This window comes from Ochlerotatus camptorhynchus, unplaced genomic scaffold (assembly GCF_037179485.1).
Source record: "Ochlerotatus camptorhynchus isolate MF236.1 unplaced genomic scaffold, CSIRO-AGI_Acam_v1.1 ptg000168l, whole genome shotgun sequence".
NCBI classification, from domain to species: domain Eukaryota; kingdom Metazoa; phylum Arthropoda; class Insecta; order Diptera; family Culicidae; genus Ochlerotatus; species Ochlerotatus camptorhynchus.
The window spans coordinates 412,159-429,893 of NW_027040658.1; the positions used below are offsets into that span (position 1 = coordinate 412,159).

The 17,735-nt window shown below is 33.4% G+C and overlaps 1 protein-coding gene across 3 annotated transcripts in view; it reads left to right on the forward strand.

The window, feature by feature from the left end:
• The window catches only part of LOC135701565 (neurexin 1-like), a 215,666-nt gene extending 198,206 nt beyond the window's left edge, over nt 1-17,460 (forward strand). For all 3 annotated transcript variants that reach the window (XM_065222406.1, XM_065222407.1, XM_065222408.1), the window contains exon 5: nt 16,830-17,460. In XM_065222406.1, the coding sequence (XP_065078478.1) occupies nt 16,830-16,925 (96 nt within the window). In that variant the 3' untranslated portion in view covers nt 16,926-17,460. The remainder of the gene's footprint in view (nt 1-16,829) is intronic.
• Nucleotides 17,461-17,735: the final 275 nt, after the last annotated feature.

A 17,735-nucleotide genomic window follows, 5' to 3' on the forward strand; every position in this document is an offset into this window, starting at 1 on the left:
TCCTAACATCCCTTCAGGGCAGCCCCATTCAGAGATACTGTTTTCAGTGACAAAAATCCCATTCCCAAAACATAAAAGACAGACGGACCTGTTTACCTTTTCTATCAATCTGCAGCAACCGTCACAATACACATTCATAAAACACGACACGGCTTGCTCGAGGGGTACGACACAGAGCAGGAGAGGCGGCGAGTCGTAGCCGTCAAAAAAGGGAAGGTGCTCTTATCGTATTAGATTGCTGTTTGCTGCCATTCCGACCCAACCACCCCATCGGGTTCCTTGTAGAGCTTCCCCATTTTAGAAAGATTTTCTGATTGGTCCTTTTGGGTTGCCAGGTAGCATCATCCAGAGTTCCCCTTTCAATGCTTTTCAGAATTATTTATTTGCTCTGCTCGGAAGAAGTGAAGTTTTTGAATGAATCAGTGGTGCAGTTGTTTTTTTTATATTTCGGCAAAATGGCTAATTATAAAAGAAATATTATATCGCATAAGACTAATGCGATTGAAAAGATCCTAAGCGTGCTTGATGAACGCTTACTCAAAAATTCGATTGAATTTCGGATTTAGCCATGAAAATCAATCCTCCTACAATGTGGCCATTTGGCATAAAACTGTGATGAACCTTTCCACTAAATGCACCCCTACTCGGCGACTGCTGCAGCACTTCACCATTCCGACGAGAAAGTAGGTAGAAAGGTAACAGAACACAGATCTTTGTCTGGAAGGTGTTTCCCTTCACATTTTATGTGTCAACCAGATTTTTTCCATTGAGCTTTCCTACCGCCCCCGGTCTTCTGCCCGCCCGTTCCACCTTTCTCATCCAATAAAATACCCTGCTCAAAATATGAAGTGTTCACCGCCACCGTCGGCTGTGCACTGGAGCAGAAGGCCCCAAGATTATAAGGATTCCGTTCCGTTTTGGTTGATTTTTTATTTCTCCCAGTGAGAAGGACCTTCCTTTCTTCTGTGAAAGAGTCTGACCTCGTCGTTGGAAGCACTTCATCTTTAAATCTCTCTATCTGTCTCCTGGCGTTGCTGCGGCAGCAGATAGACGTAACGCGTTCCATTTCGGATGGGAAAATCTGTATTCACAACGTTTCTTCCCACTAGACGGAGTTTCAGCAGCTTTGGCTTTGTTCACACTGCTGCCACTAGGCAAGTAAGTAGCGTTAAACAGCCAGCGATGAACGAACCTGGTGAAGGTGAAACCAGTGATAAATTTTTGGCTTTGCATCCCGTTTTGGGGGAGTGAAACAATGCATAGGGCTTCAAGGTCGGAACATGGAGACGCCTGGTTGGTTGAAGATGCCAGGGTAAGGGACTCGGCTGGAGGAGAATTTATGACCAATAAATCATACCGCTGCTGTCACCGAACGAGTCCGGTTCGCTCTGATATGATGTATGTTTTCGGTTGTAGAGAGGTCTTGTTGCGTTTTTTTTTTGTCCAGTGCTAGGGCGAGGAAATGGGTCCTTTTTGAGATGGGTACGAAGGTACAAGATACTGACGTGGTTGAAATTGTAGATGATGCTTTTTGACGGGGGAAGACATTTTTTGTAGTAAACGCAGAAACGGTAGGAAACTGGAATCAAAGTAACTGAAATTTGAACGTCGAATAAATCTTTGCACATAATTTCTTTGCGAAAATAAAGATCACGTTGAGGGAAGTTTGAGGCAGCTTCAATTGAAGCTCAAGGCAATTCGCCGAAATGATTTTTTCTCCTGTCCACTGAATTCCGCGTATTTCCCCCAGATCAGAAGTCAATATTTCTCAATTACTTCCAAGAGCCGGCAAACGCATTCAAAATTCCATCAGAACTGGACCTACTCCAACGAAATTCCCCATTTGGCCTTCACCGACAGCGAAAGATTTATTCCTGACAGGCTTATATCTCTTTCCATGCAGCCCCATAGATGAAGTGGCCATAGATTGGAGAGGAGGGGGGCACGGAACGATGATGAACAGACCACGCTCGACTCATATCGCCGCAGCAATCCATCACCTGGTTCGCTCGAAATCAGGCCATTCTCGCCCTCTCTCCACAATCGATGTCGATTTAGAAATGACTGAACGGATGATGTTTTTTTTTCTCTCGCCCTCTCGAAAAACTTATTGCCAATCACACACACCAATACCGTATGCTCGGCTAACCGGCAGGGGAGAAATAATCATTCAACTCACCTCGGGTGGGATGGTCCCTCGACGGCGATCGCACTGCGTCCGATTTCGAACAACTATTAAAATGAGGGAAAAAAAAAGCGAACCGATTCGGAAGAGGCTGAAAGGGACGTTTGATTGCTGAAAAGTTTGCCCGGTCCAGCGCAAATCCCCCGGGGGGAGCACAAGTATTTCGGACCGGGTGGGGGTCTTTTGGAAGCGAGCAATCAATTCCAACCGTTGCGTCGTTTGAACGTGTGTAGTGAAATAAAGGTGGGGGTTGGAAATTTGATCGAAATCGAATCAGGTGGGCAATTTTTTGAATAACATTAGTGTGTTTATTTGACCTAGAAATTTTTTTTTTGTTTATTATAGAGGTTTTAAGCTAACGGGTTAATTCGCCTCTACCTAGAAATACTTTTTGTCTCAGACGTCATTTTCATTAGAGGATACGGTTTCATACTACAATTTATTTGAAAATGTCAAAAATGACATTTAAAAAAATCAATACTTTACTTTACTTTCACTTTACTTTTACTTTACTTTTACTTTACTTTTACTTTACTTTTACTTTACTTTTACTTTACTTTTACTTTACTTTTACTTTACTTTTACTTTACTTTTACTTTACTTTTACTTTACTTTTACTTTACTTTTACTTTACTTTTACTTTACTTTTACTTTACTTTTACTTTACTTTTACTTTACTTTTACTTTACTTTTACTTTACTTTTACTTTACTTTTACTTTACTTTTACTTTACTTTTACTTTACTTTTACTTTACTTTTACTTTACTTTTACTTTACTTTTACTTTACTTTTACTTTACTTTTACTTTACTTTTACTTTACTTTTACTTTACTTTTACTTTACTTTTACTTTACTTTTACTTTACTTTTACTTTACTTTTACTTTACTTTTACTTTACTTTTACTTTACTTTTACTTTACTTTTACTTTACTTTTACTTTACTTTTACTTTACTTTTACTTTACTTTTACTTTACTTTTACTTTACTTTTACTTTACTTTTACTTTACTTTTACTTTACTTTTACTTTACTTTTACTTTACTTTTACTTTACTTTTACTTTACTTTTACTTTACTTTTACTTTACTTTTACTTTACTTTTACTTTACTTTTACTTTACTTTTACTTTACTTTTACTTTACTTTCACTTTACTTTTACTTTACTTTGGCTGAAATTTAACTGAAATCTTGCTGAAATTTAGCTGAATTTGGATGAAATTTTGCTGAAGTTTACAGGACCTGAATTTAATTATTACATTAGCTGATCTTTAACTGTAATTTGACTAAAATTTCGGCTGTACTTAAACTGAAACTTGGCTGACATTTGACCGAAAGTTTGCTGAAATTTGACTTAGAAGCTCAAATGAAATTTGCCTCAAATTTGGCTGCAATTTTGAGTAAAGTTGACTGAAGTATTGTTGAAATTTGGTTGAAATTTGCCTCAAATTTGGCTGAAGCTTGGATGAAAAATGTCTGAAATGTGAAATCTGGATACAATTGGGCTGAACTATGATTTGATGATTTTTTTTCTGAGATTTGTCTAGCATAAACTTTACTATTATTTTAGCTGAACTTTGGAAAATCTTTGGCAGAAATTTGACTGAAACTTGACTGAAGTTCGGCAACACGTTAGCTAAAATTTTGTTGAAATTTGGCTGTATTTTGCGTCAAATTTGTTAGAAAATAACCCTAGTCTCTTTGTGACATGAACTTTACTATCACTATTGTTGAACTTTGACTGGAATTTAGATGATCTTTGGCAGAAATTTGACTGAAGTTTGGCAGCACTTCAGCTGAAATTTGCATCAAATTTGGATAAAATTTGACTGTAATATGACTTTAATTTGGATAACATTTCTCTGAGCTTTGCCTGTCCTGAACTAAATTGTCCTATTCTAGGTCCTATTACTTTAGATGCACATTGACTGATCTTAAGATAATCTTTGGCAAACATGTTTCAGAAATTTTCGACAAATTTGGATTAAATTGAAAGAAAAATTGCTGTATTATGACTGAAATATGGATGTAATTTCACTGATCTTGAATGAACTTCAGCAGCACTTTAGCTGAAATAACGCTGATCTTTAGCGTAAGTTTGACTGATATTTTGTGGAACTTTAACTGCCCTGAGCTTAACTATTACTTTAGTCTAACATTGACTGAACTTTAGCTGAAATTTGGCTGAAAGTTTGTTACAATATGCCTGAAATTTGAATGAAATTAACTTAGCAAAAATTTTGTTGAAATTTGGCTGAAATTGTCTGTAGTCTTTGCCTGACACGAACTTTTCTATTACTATAGTTGAACTATGACAGAAATTTAGATGATCTTTGGCAGAATTAAAATTTGACTGAAATATGATTTAAATTTGGATGAAACTTTAACTATTACTTTACCTAAAATTTCAATGAAATTTCTCAGGCCTGACCTGAACTTAACTATTACTTTAGCTAAACTTCGATTGAACTTTAGATGGTCTTTGGCTGAAATTTGCCTCAAATTTAAATGAAATTTTTAAGAAAATATGATGAAATTTCGATGAAATTAAGATTAAATTTGGATGAAATTTCACCGAACCTTGGCTGATCTGAACTTAATCATTACATTATTAGAACTTCGATTGACTGACTTAACTTTCCTATTACTTTTGATGAACGTTGACTGATCTTCGGCTAAAATTTGATAAACTTTTACTGACCTGAACTTAACTATTACTTTAGCTAAATATTGACAGAACTTTGGATGATCTTTGGCAATAATTTTGCAGAAATTTGCTACAAATTTGGATTAGATTTGAAATAAAAAATTAATTGGATACAATTTCGCAAACCTTGGGCAGAACTTTAAATTATCGTTGGCAGAAATTTACTGAACGTTGAATGAACTTAGGCGGTACTTTAGCTGAAATATTGCTGAATTTTAGCCAAAGTTTGACCGATATTTTGTAGAACTTTGCCTATCCTGAATTTAACTATTGCTCTAGCTGAAATTTGACTGAACTTTAGCTGAAATTTGGCAGAAAGCTTGCTGCAATTAGGCCAAGATTTGACTGAAATTTTCCTCAAATTTGGCTGAAATTTATATAAAGTTGACAAACATTTTGTTGAAATTTAATACATGACTGAAATTTGTATTACATATCTCTGAATTTTGCGTGACGTGAAAAGCTAAAAGTTTCTAGAAATTTGGCAGAAATTGGCTGACTTACTGAAATTTGGATAAAATTTCTCTGAACTTTGCTGAACTTAACTATTTATTACTTAAGCTGAAAATTGACTGAGCATTAGATGAGCTTTGGCAAAAAATTTACAGAAATTTATTACAAATTTTGTTGCGATTTGTTACAAATTCGGATTAAATTTGAAATAACAAAATTCTGAAATATTACTGAATATCTTTGGCAATTATCTTTGGCAAACATTTTAATGATCATTTGATGAACTTTAGCATCACTTAAGCTGAAATATGGCTGAACTTTAGCTAAAGTTTGACTGATATTTTGTTAAACTTTGTCAAACCTGAACATAACTAACCAATCATTAACTGAACTTTGACTGAAATTTAGTTGATTTTTGACTGAACTTTGACTGAACTTAAGCTGATCTTTGACATAAATTTTACTAAAGTTTGGCAGTACTTTAGCTGAAATTTGGCTGCTTCAAACTTGGCTGAAATTTTGATGAAAAATTGCTGCAATATGACTGAAATGTGGATAAAATTTTTCTGAACTTTGTCTAGATAAACTTAACCATTGCTTTAACTGAACTTTGACTGAACTTTAGCTGCAAAGGCTGGAAATTAGACAAAGCACGTTGACTGGGGTTTGGCAGTGCCATAGCTGAATTTGGCCTCAGATGTGGCTGAAGTATTAATTAAAAATAACTGATATATGACTGAAATTTGGATGAAATTTCTCTGAACTTTAATGAACGTTTAGATGATTTTTGGCTGAAATTTGACGAACTTTGACTGACCTGAACTTAAGAATTACATTAACTGAACTCTGACTGAACTTTAGATGATCTTTGGAACAATTTGACTAAAACTTGACTGATTTTCAGCAGTACCTAGGCTGAAATTTGACTGAAACTTTGTTGAAATTTGACTGAAATTTGCGTCAAATTTGGCTGAAATTTGGATAAAATAGAATTAAATTTCTGTGAACATTACCTGACCGGAATTTAACTATTAGTTTCCCTGATCATTGAATAAACTTTAAAATGTTGCTAGTTAGAAATTTTACTGAACGTTGACACAAGTTTGGCATTAGCTGAAATTTGGTTAAGATTTGGCTAACACATGGCTAAAAAAAACTTCAATTTAATTTCTCTGAACATTTCCTGACCCGAACTTAACTATTACTTTAACTGAACTTTGATTAAACTTTAGATGATCTTTGGCTGAAATTTTCTTCAAATCTGGATGAAATTAGGAGTCAAATTGGACGAAATTTGGATTAAATTTGGATGAAATTTCTCTGAAATTAGCCTATCCTGAACTTAACTATTATTTTAGTGGAACTTCGATTGAACTTTCACAGATCTTTAACTAAAATTTGCCTCAAATTGGAATGAAATTTTCGAGGGGAGCAACACACAAATCTCAATTCTAAATACCCAACAAGGTTCGCATTAACTAATCAATATTAGAAAAATATTCTGTAATTTCTCGCATCTACTTGAATCACGAATCATCTTATTGCATGAAATCTTCAGAATCGTCATCAATCTTCTTTATATCTACTCAGCGTGCACACAGCTAGTCACAACAAAACACAATCTTTCCTGTATCGTAGATAGATTCGCCCCCTCGGAAATTTGGATGAAATTGTGAAGAAATTGTGATGAAATTGTGATGAAATTGTGATGAAATTGTGATGAAATTGTGATGAAATTTTGATGAAAATTGGATGAAATCAGGATAAAATTTGGATGATATTTTAATAAGATTTCTCTGATCTGAACTAAACAATTACAATTACAATTACTTTAGTTGAACTTTGATTGAACTTTCGAAGATCTTTGGCTAAAGTTTGCCTCAAATTTTGATGACACTTTAACTATTACTTTACCTAAAATTAAAATTAAATTTCTCTGAACCATGCCTGACCTTAACATAACTAACGGGTGTTCAATAAAAAATAAGAATTTGTACAGTCATACAGCTAGTAAAAAAAAATCAACGTTTATTTTTTACTAAAAGCATAATGTTTATTCTTCCAGAACAACGTCAATGAATATTGGAGAAGGGGCCCTGGTCAGCCATACGACGCAACTTAGTCGCGATGCTCTCACAAGAGCGTTGGACGGCACTGAAATCATTCTTATTTTTTATTGAACACCCGTTATTACTTTAGCTGAACTTCGTTGGAACTTTAGATAGGCTTTGGCTGAAATAAAACTCAATTTTTTATAAAAAATTGATGTAATTTCGATTAAATTCGGATTAAATTTTGATGAAATTTCTCTGAACCTTGGCTGATCTGAATTTAACTATTACTTTAGTAGAACTTCGATTGAACTTTTGCAGATCTTTCGCTTAAATTTGCCTCAAAATTTTGATGAAATTTGGATTTAATTTGGATTAAATTTGGATGAAAATAGGATACAATTTTGATCAAATTTTTACTTTAGTCGAACTTCGATTGAACTTTCGCAGATCTTTGGATGAAATTTACCTCATCTTTGGATTTAATTTGGATGAAAATTGGACAAAATTTTGATGAAATTTCTCTGAAGTTTGCCTAATCAGAACTTAACTATTATTTTAGTAGAACTCCGATTGAACTGATTGATTATTGACCCTCCCCCTCCCCCTCCCCCTGCGTAGACAATTTTTCATACAAAAAATAATTTTGTATGGGCCGTGAATAATTGCCGTCCTCCCCCCCTAAACGGTCTACGTAGTTTATGGACAGCCCCTAACACATCTAAATCTCAATTCCAGATACTCAACAAATCTCGCACTAACGAATCAATATTCGAAAAATCTTCTGTCACTTCTTGCATCTACTTGCATCACGCATCATCTTTTTGCATGAAATCTTCATAATCGTCATCAATCTTCTTTATATACACTCAGCGTGCGCACAGCTAGCCACAGCAAAACAGAATCTCTCCTGCATCGTAGATAGAGTCATCCCCTTGGAAATTTGGATGAAATTGTGATGAAATTTTGATGAAAATTCGATGAAATTTGGATAAAATTTGGATAATATTTCAATGAGATTTCTCTGATCTGAACTTAACTATTACTTTAGTCGAACTTCGATTGAACTTTCGCTGATCTTTGGCTGAAATTTGCCTTAAATTGGGATGAAATTTGGATGAAATATTGATTAAATTTGGATGAAATTTGCTAGGAGAGCGACACATCTAAATCTCAATTCCAGGTACTCAACAAATCTCGCACTAACGAATCAATATTCGAAAAATCTTCTGTCACTTCTCGCATCTACTTGCATCACGCATAATTTTTTAGCATGAAATCTTCAGAATCGTCATCAATCTTTTTTATATCTACTCAGCGTGCGCTCAGCTAGCCACAGAAAAACATAATTTTTCCTGCGTCGTAGATAGAGTCGTCCCCTTTGGAAATTTGGAAGAAATTTGGTTAAAATTGTGATGAAAATTTGAAGAAATTCGGTTGAAATTTTGATGAAAATTGGATTTAAATTTGGATGAGATTTCAATGAGATTTCTCAGATCTGAACTTAACTATTACTTATGCCGAACCTTGATTGAACTTTCTCAGATCTTTGACTAAAATTTGCCTTAAATTTGGATGAAATTTGGATGAAACTTCAACTATTACTTTACGTAAAATTATAAAGAAATTTATATTAAATTTGTCTGACCTGAACTTTACTTTTACCTTTGCTGAACTTCGATTGAACTTCAGATGATCTTTGGCGAAAATTTGTCTCAATTTTTAATGAAATTTGGATGAAATTTGAACGAAAATTTGATGAAATTTATATTAAATTCGGATTAAAATTGGATGAAATTTCTCTGAAACTTCGCTGATCTTAACTTGACTTTTATTTTAATAGAACTTCTATTGAATTTTTACAGATCTTTGGCTTAAATTTGCTTTAAATTTTTGATGAAATTAGGATCAACTTTGGAAGAAAATTGGATGCAAATTTGATGAAATTTGGATTAAATTTGGATTAAATTTCTCTGAAATTTGCCTGATCTGACCGTATCTATTTCTTTAGTCGAACTTAGATTTAACTTGCGCAGATTTTTGGATGAAATTATGATGAAATTCGGATGAAACTTGGATGAAATTTGAAAAAAAAAATTGATGGAATTTGGATGAAATTCGAATTAAATGTTAATGAAATTTTGATGAAAATTGCCTGATCTGAACTTATTCATAACTTTAGTCGAGCTTCGATTGAACTTTCGAAGATCTTTGGCAACAAATTTGCCTCAAATTTGGATAAAACTTCAACTATCACTTTACGTAAAGTTTCAATGAAATTTCTCTAAACTTTGCCTGAACTTAACTGTTACTTTAGCTTAACTTCGATTGAACTTCAGATGATCATTGGCTGAAATTTGTCTCAAATTTTTCTTGAAATTTGGATGAAATTTGAACGAAAATTTGATGAAATTTATATTAAATTCGGATTAAATTTGGATGAAATTTCTCTGAACCTTGGCTGATCTTAACTTAAATTTTACTTTAGTAGAACTTTTTTTGAACTTTTACAGATCTTTAGCTTAAATTTGCCTCCAATTTTTTATGAAATTTGGATTAACTTTGGAAGAAAATTGAATGCCAAATTGATGAAATTTGGATTAAATTTGGATTAAATTTCTCTGAAATTTGCCTGATCTGAACCTATCTATTTCTTTAGTCGAACTTCGATTGAACTTTAGCAGATCTTTGGATGAAATTTGGATGAAATTTTGATGAAACTTGGAAGAAATTTGGAAAAATTTGATGAAATTTGGATGAAATTCGAGTTAAATTTTAATGAAATTTGATGAGCATTGCCTGATCTGAACTTAACTAGTAATTTAGTTGAACTTCAAAATTACCTCAAATTCGGATGAAACTTCAACTATTACTTTACGTAAAATTCAAATGATTTTTTTCTAAACTTTGCCAGAACTGAACTTAACTATTACTTTAGCTGAACTTCGATTGAACTTCAGATGATCTTTGGCTGAAAATTGTCTCAAATTTGAATGAAATTTGAATGAAATTTCTCTGAACCTTGGCTGATCTGAACTTAACTATTACTTTAGTAGAACATCGATTGAACTTTTGTAGATCTGGATGAAATTTGGATGTAATTTGTATGGAATGTGCATTAAATTTGGATGAAAATTGAATGCAATTTCGATAGAATTTGGATTAAATTTGGTTGAAATTTCTATGCAATTTGCCTGATCTGAACTTCACTATTAATTTAGTCGAACTTCGATGGAACTTTTTCAGATCTTTGGATGTAGTTTGGATGTAATTTTTATGAATTTTGATGAATTTTGGATGAAATTTGGATGAAATTGGCATGAAATTTGGATAAAATTTTGGTAAAAATTGGATGAAATTCCTCTGAACTTTTCCTGATCTAGCCTGTATAAAATTTTGATGGAATTTGGATTCAATTTGGTTTCAATTTCTCTGCAATTTGCCTGATCTGAACTTAACTATTAATTTAGCCGAACTTCGATGGAACTTTTGCAGATCTCTGGATGTAATTTGGATGAAATTTGGATGTAACATGGATGTAATTTTTATGAATTTTGATGAATTTTGGATGAAATTTGGATGAATTTTGGATGAAATTTGGATGAAATTTGGATGAAATTGGTATGAAATTTGGATGAAATTTGGATAAAATTTTGGTAAAAATTGGATGAAAATCCTCTGAATTTTTCCTGATCTAGTCTGTATGAAATTTTGATGAAATTTGGGTGAAATTTGCATTAAATTTGGATGAAGATTGGATGCAATTTCGATGGAATTTGGATTAAGTTTGGTTTAAATTTGTCTGCTATTTGCTTGATCTGAACTTAACTAATAATTTAGTCGAACTTTAATGGAACTTTTACAGATCTTTGGTTGTAATTTGGATGAAATTTGGATGTAATTTTTATGAATTTTGATGAATTTTGGATGAAATTTGCATGAAATTTGGATAAAATTTTGGTAAAAATTGGATGAAATTCCTCTTAACTTTTCCTGATCTAGCCTGTATAAAATTTTGATGGAATTTGGATTCAATTTGGTTGAAATTTCTCTGCAATTTGCCTGATCTGAACTTAACTATTAATTTAGCCGAACTTCGATGGAACTTTTGCAGATCTCTGGATGTAATTTGGATGAAATTTGGATGTAACATGGATGTAATTTTTATGAATTTTGATGAATTTTGGATGAAATTTGGATGAATTTTGGATGAAATTTGGATGAAATTGGTATGAAATTTGGATGAAATTTGGATAAAATTTTGGTAAAAATTGGATGAAAATCCTCTGAATTTTTCCTGATCTAGTCTGTATGAAATTTTGATGAAATTTGGGTGAAATTTGCATTAAATTTGGATGAAGATTGGATGCAATTTCGATGGAATTTGGATTAAGTTTGGTTTAAATTTGTCTGCTATTTGCTTGATCTGAACTTAACTAATAATTTAGTCGAACTTTAATGGAACTTTTACAGATCTTTGGTTGTAATTTGGATGAAATTTGGATGTAATTTTTATGAATTTTGATGAATTTTGGATGAAATTTGCATGAAATTTGGATAAAATTTTGGTAAAAATTGGATGAAATTCCTCTTAACTTTTCCTGATCTAGCCTGTATAAAATTTTGATGGAATTTGGATTCAATTTGGTTGAAATTTCTCTGCAATTTGCCTGATCTGAACTTAACTATTAATTTAGCCGAACTTCGATGGAACTTTTGCAGATCTCTGGATGTAATTTGGATGAAATTTGGATGTAATTTGGATGTAAATTGGATGTAATTTTTATGAATTTTGATGAATTTTGGATGAAATTTGGATGAATTTTGGATGAAATTTGGTTGAAATTTGGATGAAATTTGGATGAAATTGGTATGAAATTTGGATGAAATTTGGATAAAATTTTGGTAAAAATTGGATGAAATTCCTCTGAACTTTTCCTGATCTAGCCTTTATGAAATTTTGATGAAATTTGGGTGAAATTTGCATTAAATTTGGATGAAAATTTGATTCAATTTCGATGGAATTTGGATTAAATTTGGTTGAAATTTCTCTGCAATTTGCTTGATCTGAACTTCACTATTAATTTAGTAGAACTTCGATAGAACTTTTGCAGATCTTTGGATGTAATTCGAATAAAATTTGTATGAAATTTTGATGTAATTTTTGGCAAGCAATTTGAATGAAAATTGGATAAAATTAAGGTGAAAATTGGATGAAATTTCTCTGAAATTTTCCTAATCTAGCCTGTATGAAATTTTGATGCAATTTGGGTGAAATTTGGATGTAATTTGTATGAAATTTTAATGGATTCACTATAGTAGAACTTCTTTGAATTTTCGATGAAATTCGGAAAAATAATTGGATCAAATTTGGATGAAATTTTGATGAAATTTGGTTGAAATTTGGATGAAATTTGAACTAAATTTTGAAAAAGTTTTCATCAGAGTTGCCTGATCTGGACTTAACAATTGCTATAGTAGAACTTCGATTAAACTTTCGCCGATCTTTGGCTGAAATTTGCCTCAAATTTGGATGAAATTTGGACGAAATCTGGATGAAATTTGGATGAAAATAAAAAGAAATTTGGATGAAATTTTATTGAAATTTTGATGAAATTTGGATTAAGTTTGGATGAAATTTTGATGACATTTTGAGGAAATTTTGATGAAATTTTGATGAAATTTTGACGAAATCTGGATGAAACTTGGAAGAAATTTGGATGAAATTTTGATGAAATTTGGATGAAATTTTTATGAAATTTGGGTGGAATTCGGAGGAGATTTCCTTGAACTTTTCTTCTACTTTAGATACCCGTTGACTGATCGAAACTGAACTTAACTATTACTTTTGTTGCTTTTTTGTTTATTTATTAAATAAAATTTTGTTAAAAAAATGATTTTATGGTATAAATTAACGCTTTAGCAAGAAGTTCATATATTTCACCAAAAGTTTTCACTCTACGGATTTTTGCAATTATTATGTGTCCATAATTTAAAACATTCCTAAGGTTTGTATTTTTCGTGAGTTTATTAAAAAAAACTAACAGTGACGTTTTGACGTATTTTGATAACTTTATCTTTTTTACTTGAGATTCCTAAAACATGTACGTGTTTGTATATTTTTCCCAAAAAAAACATTATTTCTCGTAAACAACTTTGTCTCCGACGTAATTTCGATCAGAAGTCGCGTTTCAGTGCTTCAATTTGTTAAAAATGGTCAAAGACGCCATTTTAAAAATTGTACAAGATTCAAAATGGCCGAATTCTACCAAAAATGTCTATCACTGCCCATACCAAACAATTATGCAAAGTTTCATGCAAATAGGCGATGGTCTAGTGTTTTTCGATTCTTCATTTGGAGTGGAACTGCTCAAATCTAAGGAGATGTTTGAGAAAATCCAAAAGAATCCCTTTTTCTTTTACTTTTATAAACTTCACTGAATTGGGTTCTTTAAGGGTATTGAGGTAAATGCATATTCGTAGTCTGCATTAAAAATGGAACCCAAACCCAAAATTTCATCAATTTTGGTACACTGGAACTATTTTAAATAAGAACGATTACATTCGCAAAAATCACCTTATTAGCGCCCCTCGGTGTCACTTTGTATGGGAGCGAGCTGTCAGTTTGTCAGTTTAGTGTCAAACAGTGAAGTTATTATTTTGCTTTAAATCTTGATTTAAAAATCGAGATGAAAGTGTGTGGGTTCGAAAAAAATATCGCTGTGCTCAGAAAGCGAAGCTCTTTCAGATGATATATAAAAACCGATATATTTTTCAAAATTAAAGAACCCAATTTCTCTACAGAGCATTTCCAGCCCAACGCTAAACAAAAATGTCAGTTTTGTCTCGACCCCATCAGATTTGAATGAAACATTGCTCATATGTTCGCTACTACCAATGATCTGATTCGTTATCTAAATATTTTTTAACTCAAGAGCAACGTTTGAAAAGGGTGTATTCTAAAAATGAATTATATTTTCATAACATGCAAATGATTGATCTTATAAAAATAATAGCTCGAAATAAGTTGTAGTTAATTAAATTTTCTTTGAGAAAAAAAACTACACTCAAATAAAAACTGAGGTAGTTCATAGCAATATAACAAAAAAAGCTAATTTTCTCAAAACAACCCAAGAAGTTTTCGTGACACAGGCACTTTGAATAACTATTAAGAGAATAATGGAATTTCAAACGAAATTTTGAGGAGCAATAAGAATAAATTCTAGGGATAACGCCAAAGTATTGCAAAGATGAATTTCAATGGAGTTTTGGAAATTACCTTAAGAGAGTTTTGAATAGAATTTATAGTCAAATGTAGGAAAAGATCCAATGTTTTTGTGAGAAGACTAATTCAAATACGTTCTGAGAATAATTTTTAGAAAGTTCTATTAATAATTCCAAGAAAACTCCGAGGATACTGAATTCTGAGGATAGTACCACGATAGTTCCAAGGAAATTCAGATAAGAAGCCCAAGGGAATCAAATTTTGAAATTCTGAGAAGATTTTTAAGGAATTTTCAAGGATAATTTCGAGATGAGTACAGATAATTCAGAGCATAATCTTATCTGAGGTGAATTGTTCGGAAATTCTATGGAGAATTCAAGCGATTTTAAAATAGCATTATGAAAGGAAGGTTTTTGTAGACTTTTGGACGAATCATTTAAAAATAATCTTAGGATGGATTTCATGATTTTTGTAAGAATTTTTCTGCATGAATTTTCTCAACTGTGATTAAGAAATGTCAAGGAAATTCCAGACAAGGGTTCTCAAATTTGATTAGAGAAATTCTTTAAAGAACTATGTCAACGAAAATGATTTAAGAAGAATGATTAGAACATTTAACAAAAAGATTTCTATGCGAATTTTCCAGGCTGTTAAAATAAAGACCAACTCAGCTATCTTTGTAATTTCTCATTTAAGTTAGTGATGCTTTCGGCTGAATCCTGAATCGCATTCGGCCTATGCTTAATTTAAATGAAAATCGCTCAACCGACAAGTTAAAACGAAGAACAAATGACCTGTCAGAGGCAGTCGACCGAATTAATCACAGCTTTCGGTCGGGGGTGAGTTTTAAAATCAATCAACGGGGAATTCGACGGATGACAATTTTCCGATGAAATCTGCGAATCTTAAAATCAGCTCCGTTTTAAGCAACCGACATGAAGTCCTGCATACATCTGAAGGTGGCTGAAAGCAATAAAACCAGAGGAAGCCATAGTAACCTGGTAACATTTTATTACTTTTCGCGTTGGCTTCTGCGGTGAAATGCTACGTTTGCTGCGTCAGGAGCCACTAATGTTAGCACTCTTTCCGTTTGAATGCAATCATAAAACCAAGATTAATCCATCTATCGACGTGACGTGAGCCATTTTTCCTACGCAGTGCAACTTATTCGGTAGGCAAATGGCAAAAGGATCAAATATTTCCAAACAATACTACAGCCTTTCGGAATACCTAGATGAACGAAGAATAATAAAAATGGCAAAAATTCACCCACCGACCGCTGTTCAATATTCCTATCGAAAACTGGTGAGAGAATTTTACCACCCCGAACCAGCGCTCTTGGAAGAAGTCAATAGCAAAACTTGAAATTCCATTTCCCCTAATCGCCATTGTTTCTCCTCCTACAGCAAAAAACGATTCTCACTGCTGCCACTCATATTGAGGCCTCTATTGCTTCTTGCACAGCGAACTGGATTTACGGCTATCGCAGTGATGCCAGATTCATAGATATAAAATGTGCGGATCAACATTAAACATTCGGAATATTTAAGTCATATTTATAGAGTTGAAAATTGAGCAGATTTCCAGGTGATGTCAGATTCAAAGTTCACAAGAAACTAAAGAATTTACAAACGATTTTGAGACATAATTCAAAGGGAATTCTTAAAGTGGCACTCCAATGGAAGTCGAGATTTATTTGCTATGAGGGCCTTGACATGTTCTCAAGTGTTCGAGGTGTATACATAGAGTAGAAAAAGGAGATTCCTTCCACACATAATTTGCTCCCCCTGGATGGGGAATACATGTTATGACGGGAATAAAAATAACTGCTACATATGCAAGACGAAGGAACACCCGATGACTTCCAGCTCCATACGAAAGGTTCAAAAGCAGCTCGAAAAGCAACCAGATAAGAATCAAAAACAAAGAACCGAGCGATATCACCTCGGATATCACGGCTATGTTCTTAGATAAATAAGAGCTCTTTCAGAGGTTTTTGAAGGCGTATCCAGAGAACTTCAAGGGTCAGCCTATAGGCCGTCAGAGACAACTTTGAACTGCTTCTAGGGGAGTTATAATTCAAAGGGCTAGTTCAAAATTGCGCAGCTACATTGAAATATCGATTTCTACGTAATCCAGTCGATGCTATTCGTCCAGTGCTTTAGGATGACCATTTTACTACAACAGTTTTATCCATCCCTTTTTCGTTTCAGTGCGGTGACTCACCTTGTGATTTGACGGCCATTCCACGGGAAAAAGTGACACGGGTAAGTACAGAGTGGCTGTCTATCTATCTTCTCTGCTCCTAGCCCATCCATGCAAAACAATAAACACAATATTGCTAGACGCTAATGATCGTTATGAAACTGTAATTATTGGTTCAACGGGGAAAGATAAATAAATGGGGAACCAATCAATTGCCGTGCTATTAGCCATCGATTAATGTACTCGATGATAGTGTATTGCTAGATGGAACTGAGTAAGGTAGTTGGGGATCCGTCGTCCGAATGATATTGCTTTTAATTTTTTAGCCATCAGTTATCGTTTGCAATTTTAAGTTTTCGTTATCAATATTGAATTTTTAATAAAGTCTACTTAATCATCGAATTTCCAATAAGAGGCTCACTTAACCGAAGCAGACGAGAGAAAGTGCTTCAGATCCCATATCAATAAAATATGATTAAGGGCCCAAAATAGTAAAGACAATTAACACCGCAGCTATCCAAGTTGCTCTCCGAATGGGATTAATGAATCATTCATCAGCATCGTTACCCCCGGAAAATGTGCTGCTACCGTCAATTGCCCAGTACTAGAAAAGAACACACAGCCAAACCAAATAATCGATCTTCCTCCCCCTCCAACCCCAAACCAGGCACACGAACCAACGAACGAATGAACGTCCTAATTGGGTTACCATTAGGAGCTACTTACCCATTCCCCCGTTCCTCCGGTTCACAATAATTCACCACCCGAGACAGACTCAATGAATGAAACCAACGACGACGACGACCACCACGATCAAGAGGGTGAACTGGACTCTCATACTCCCCCATGTACGTCATGTCTATTCACATTGATTTTTACTCGCTTTTCATCCTCCCCCACGAACAATGGGCTCA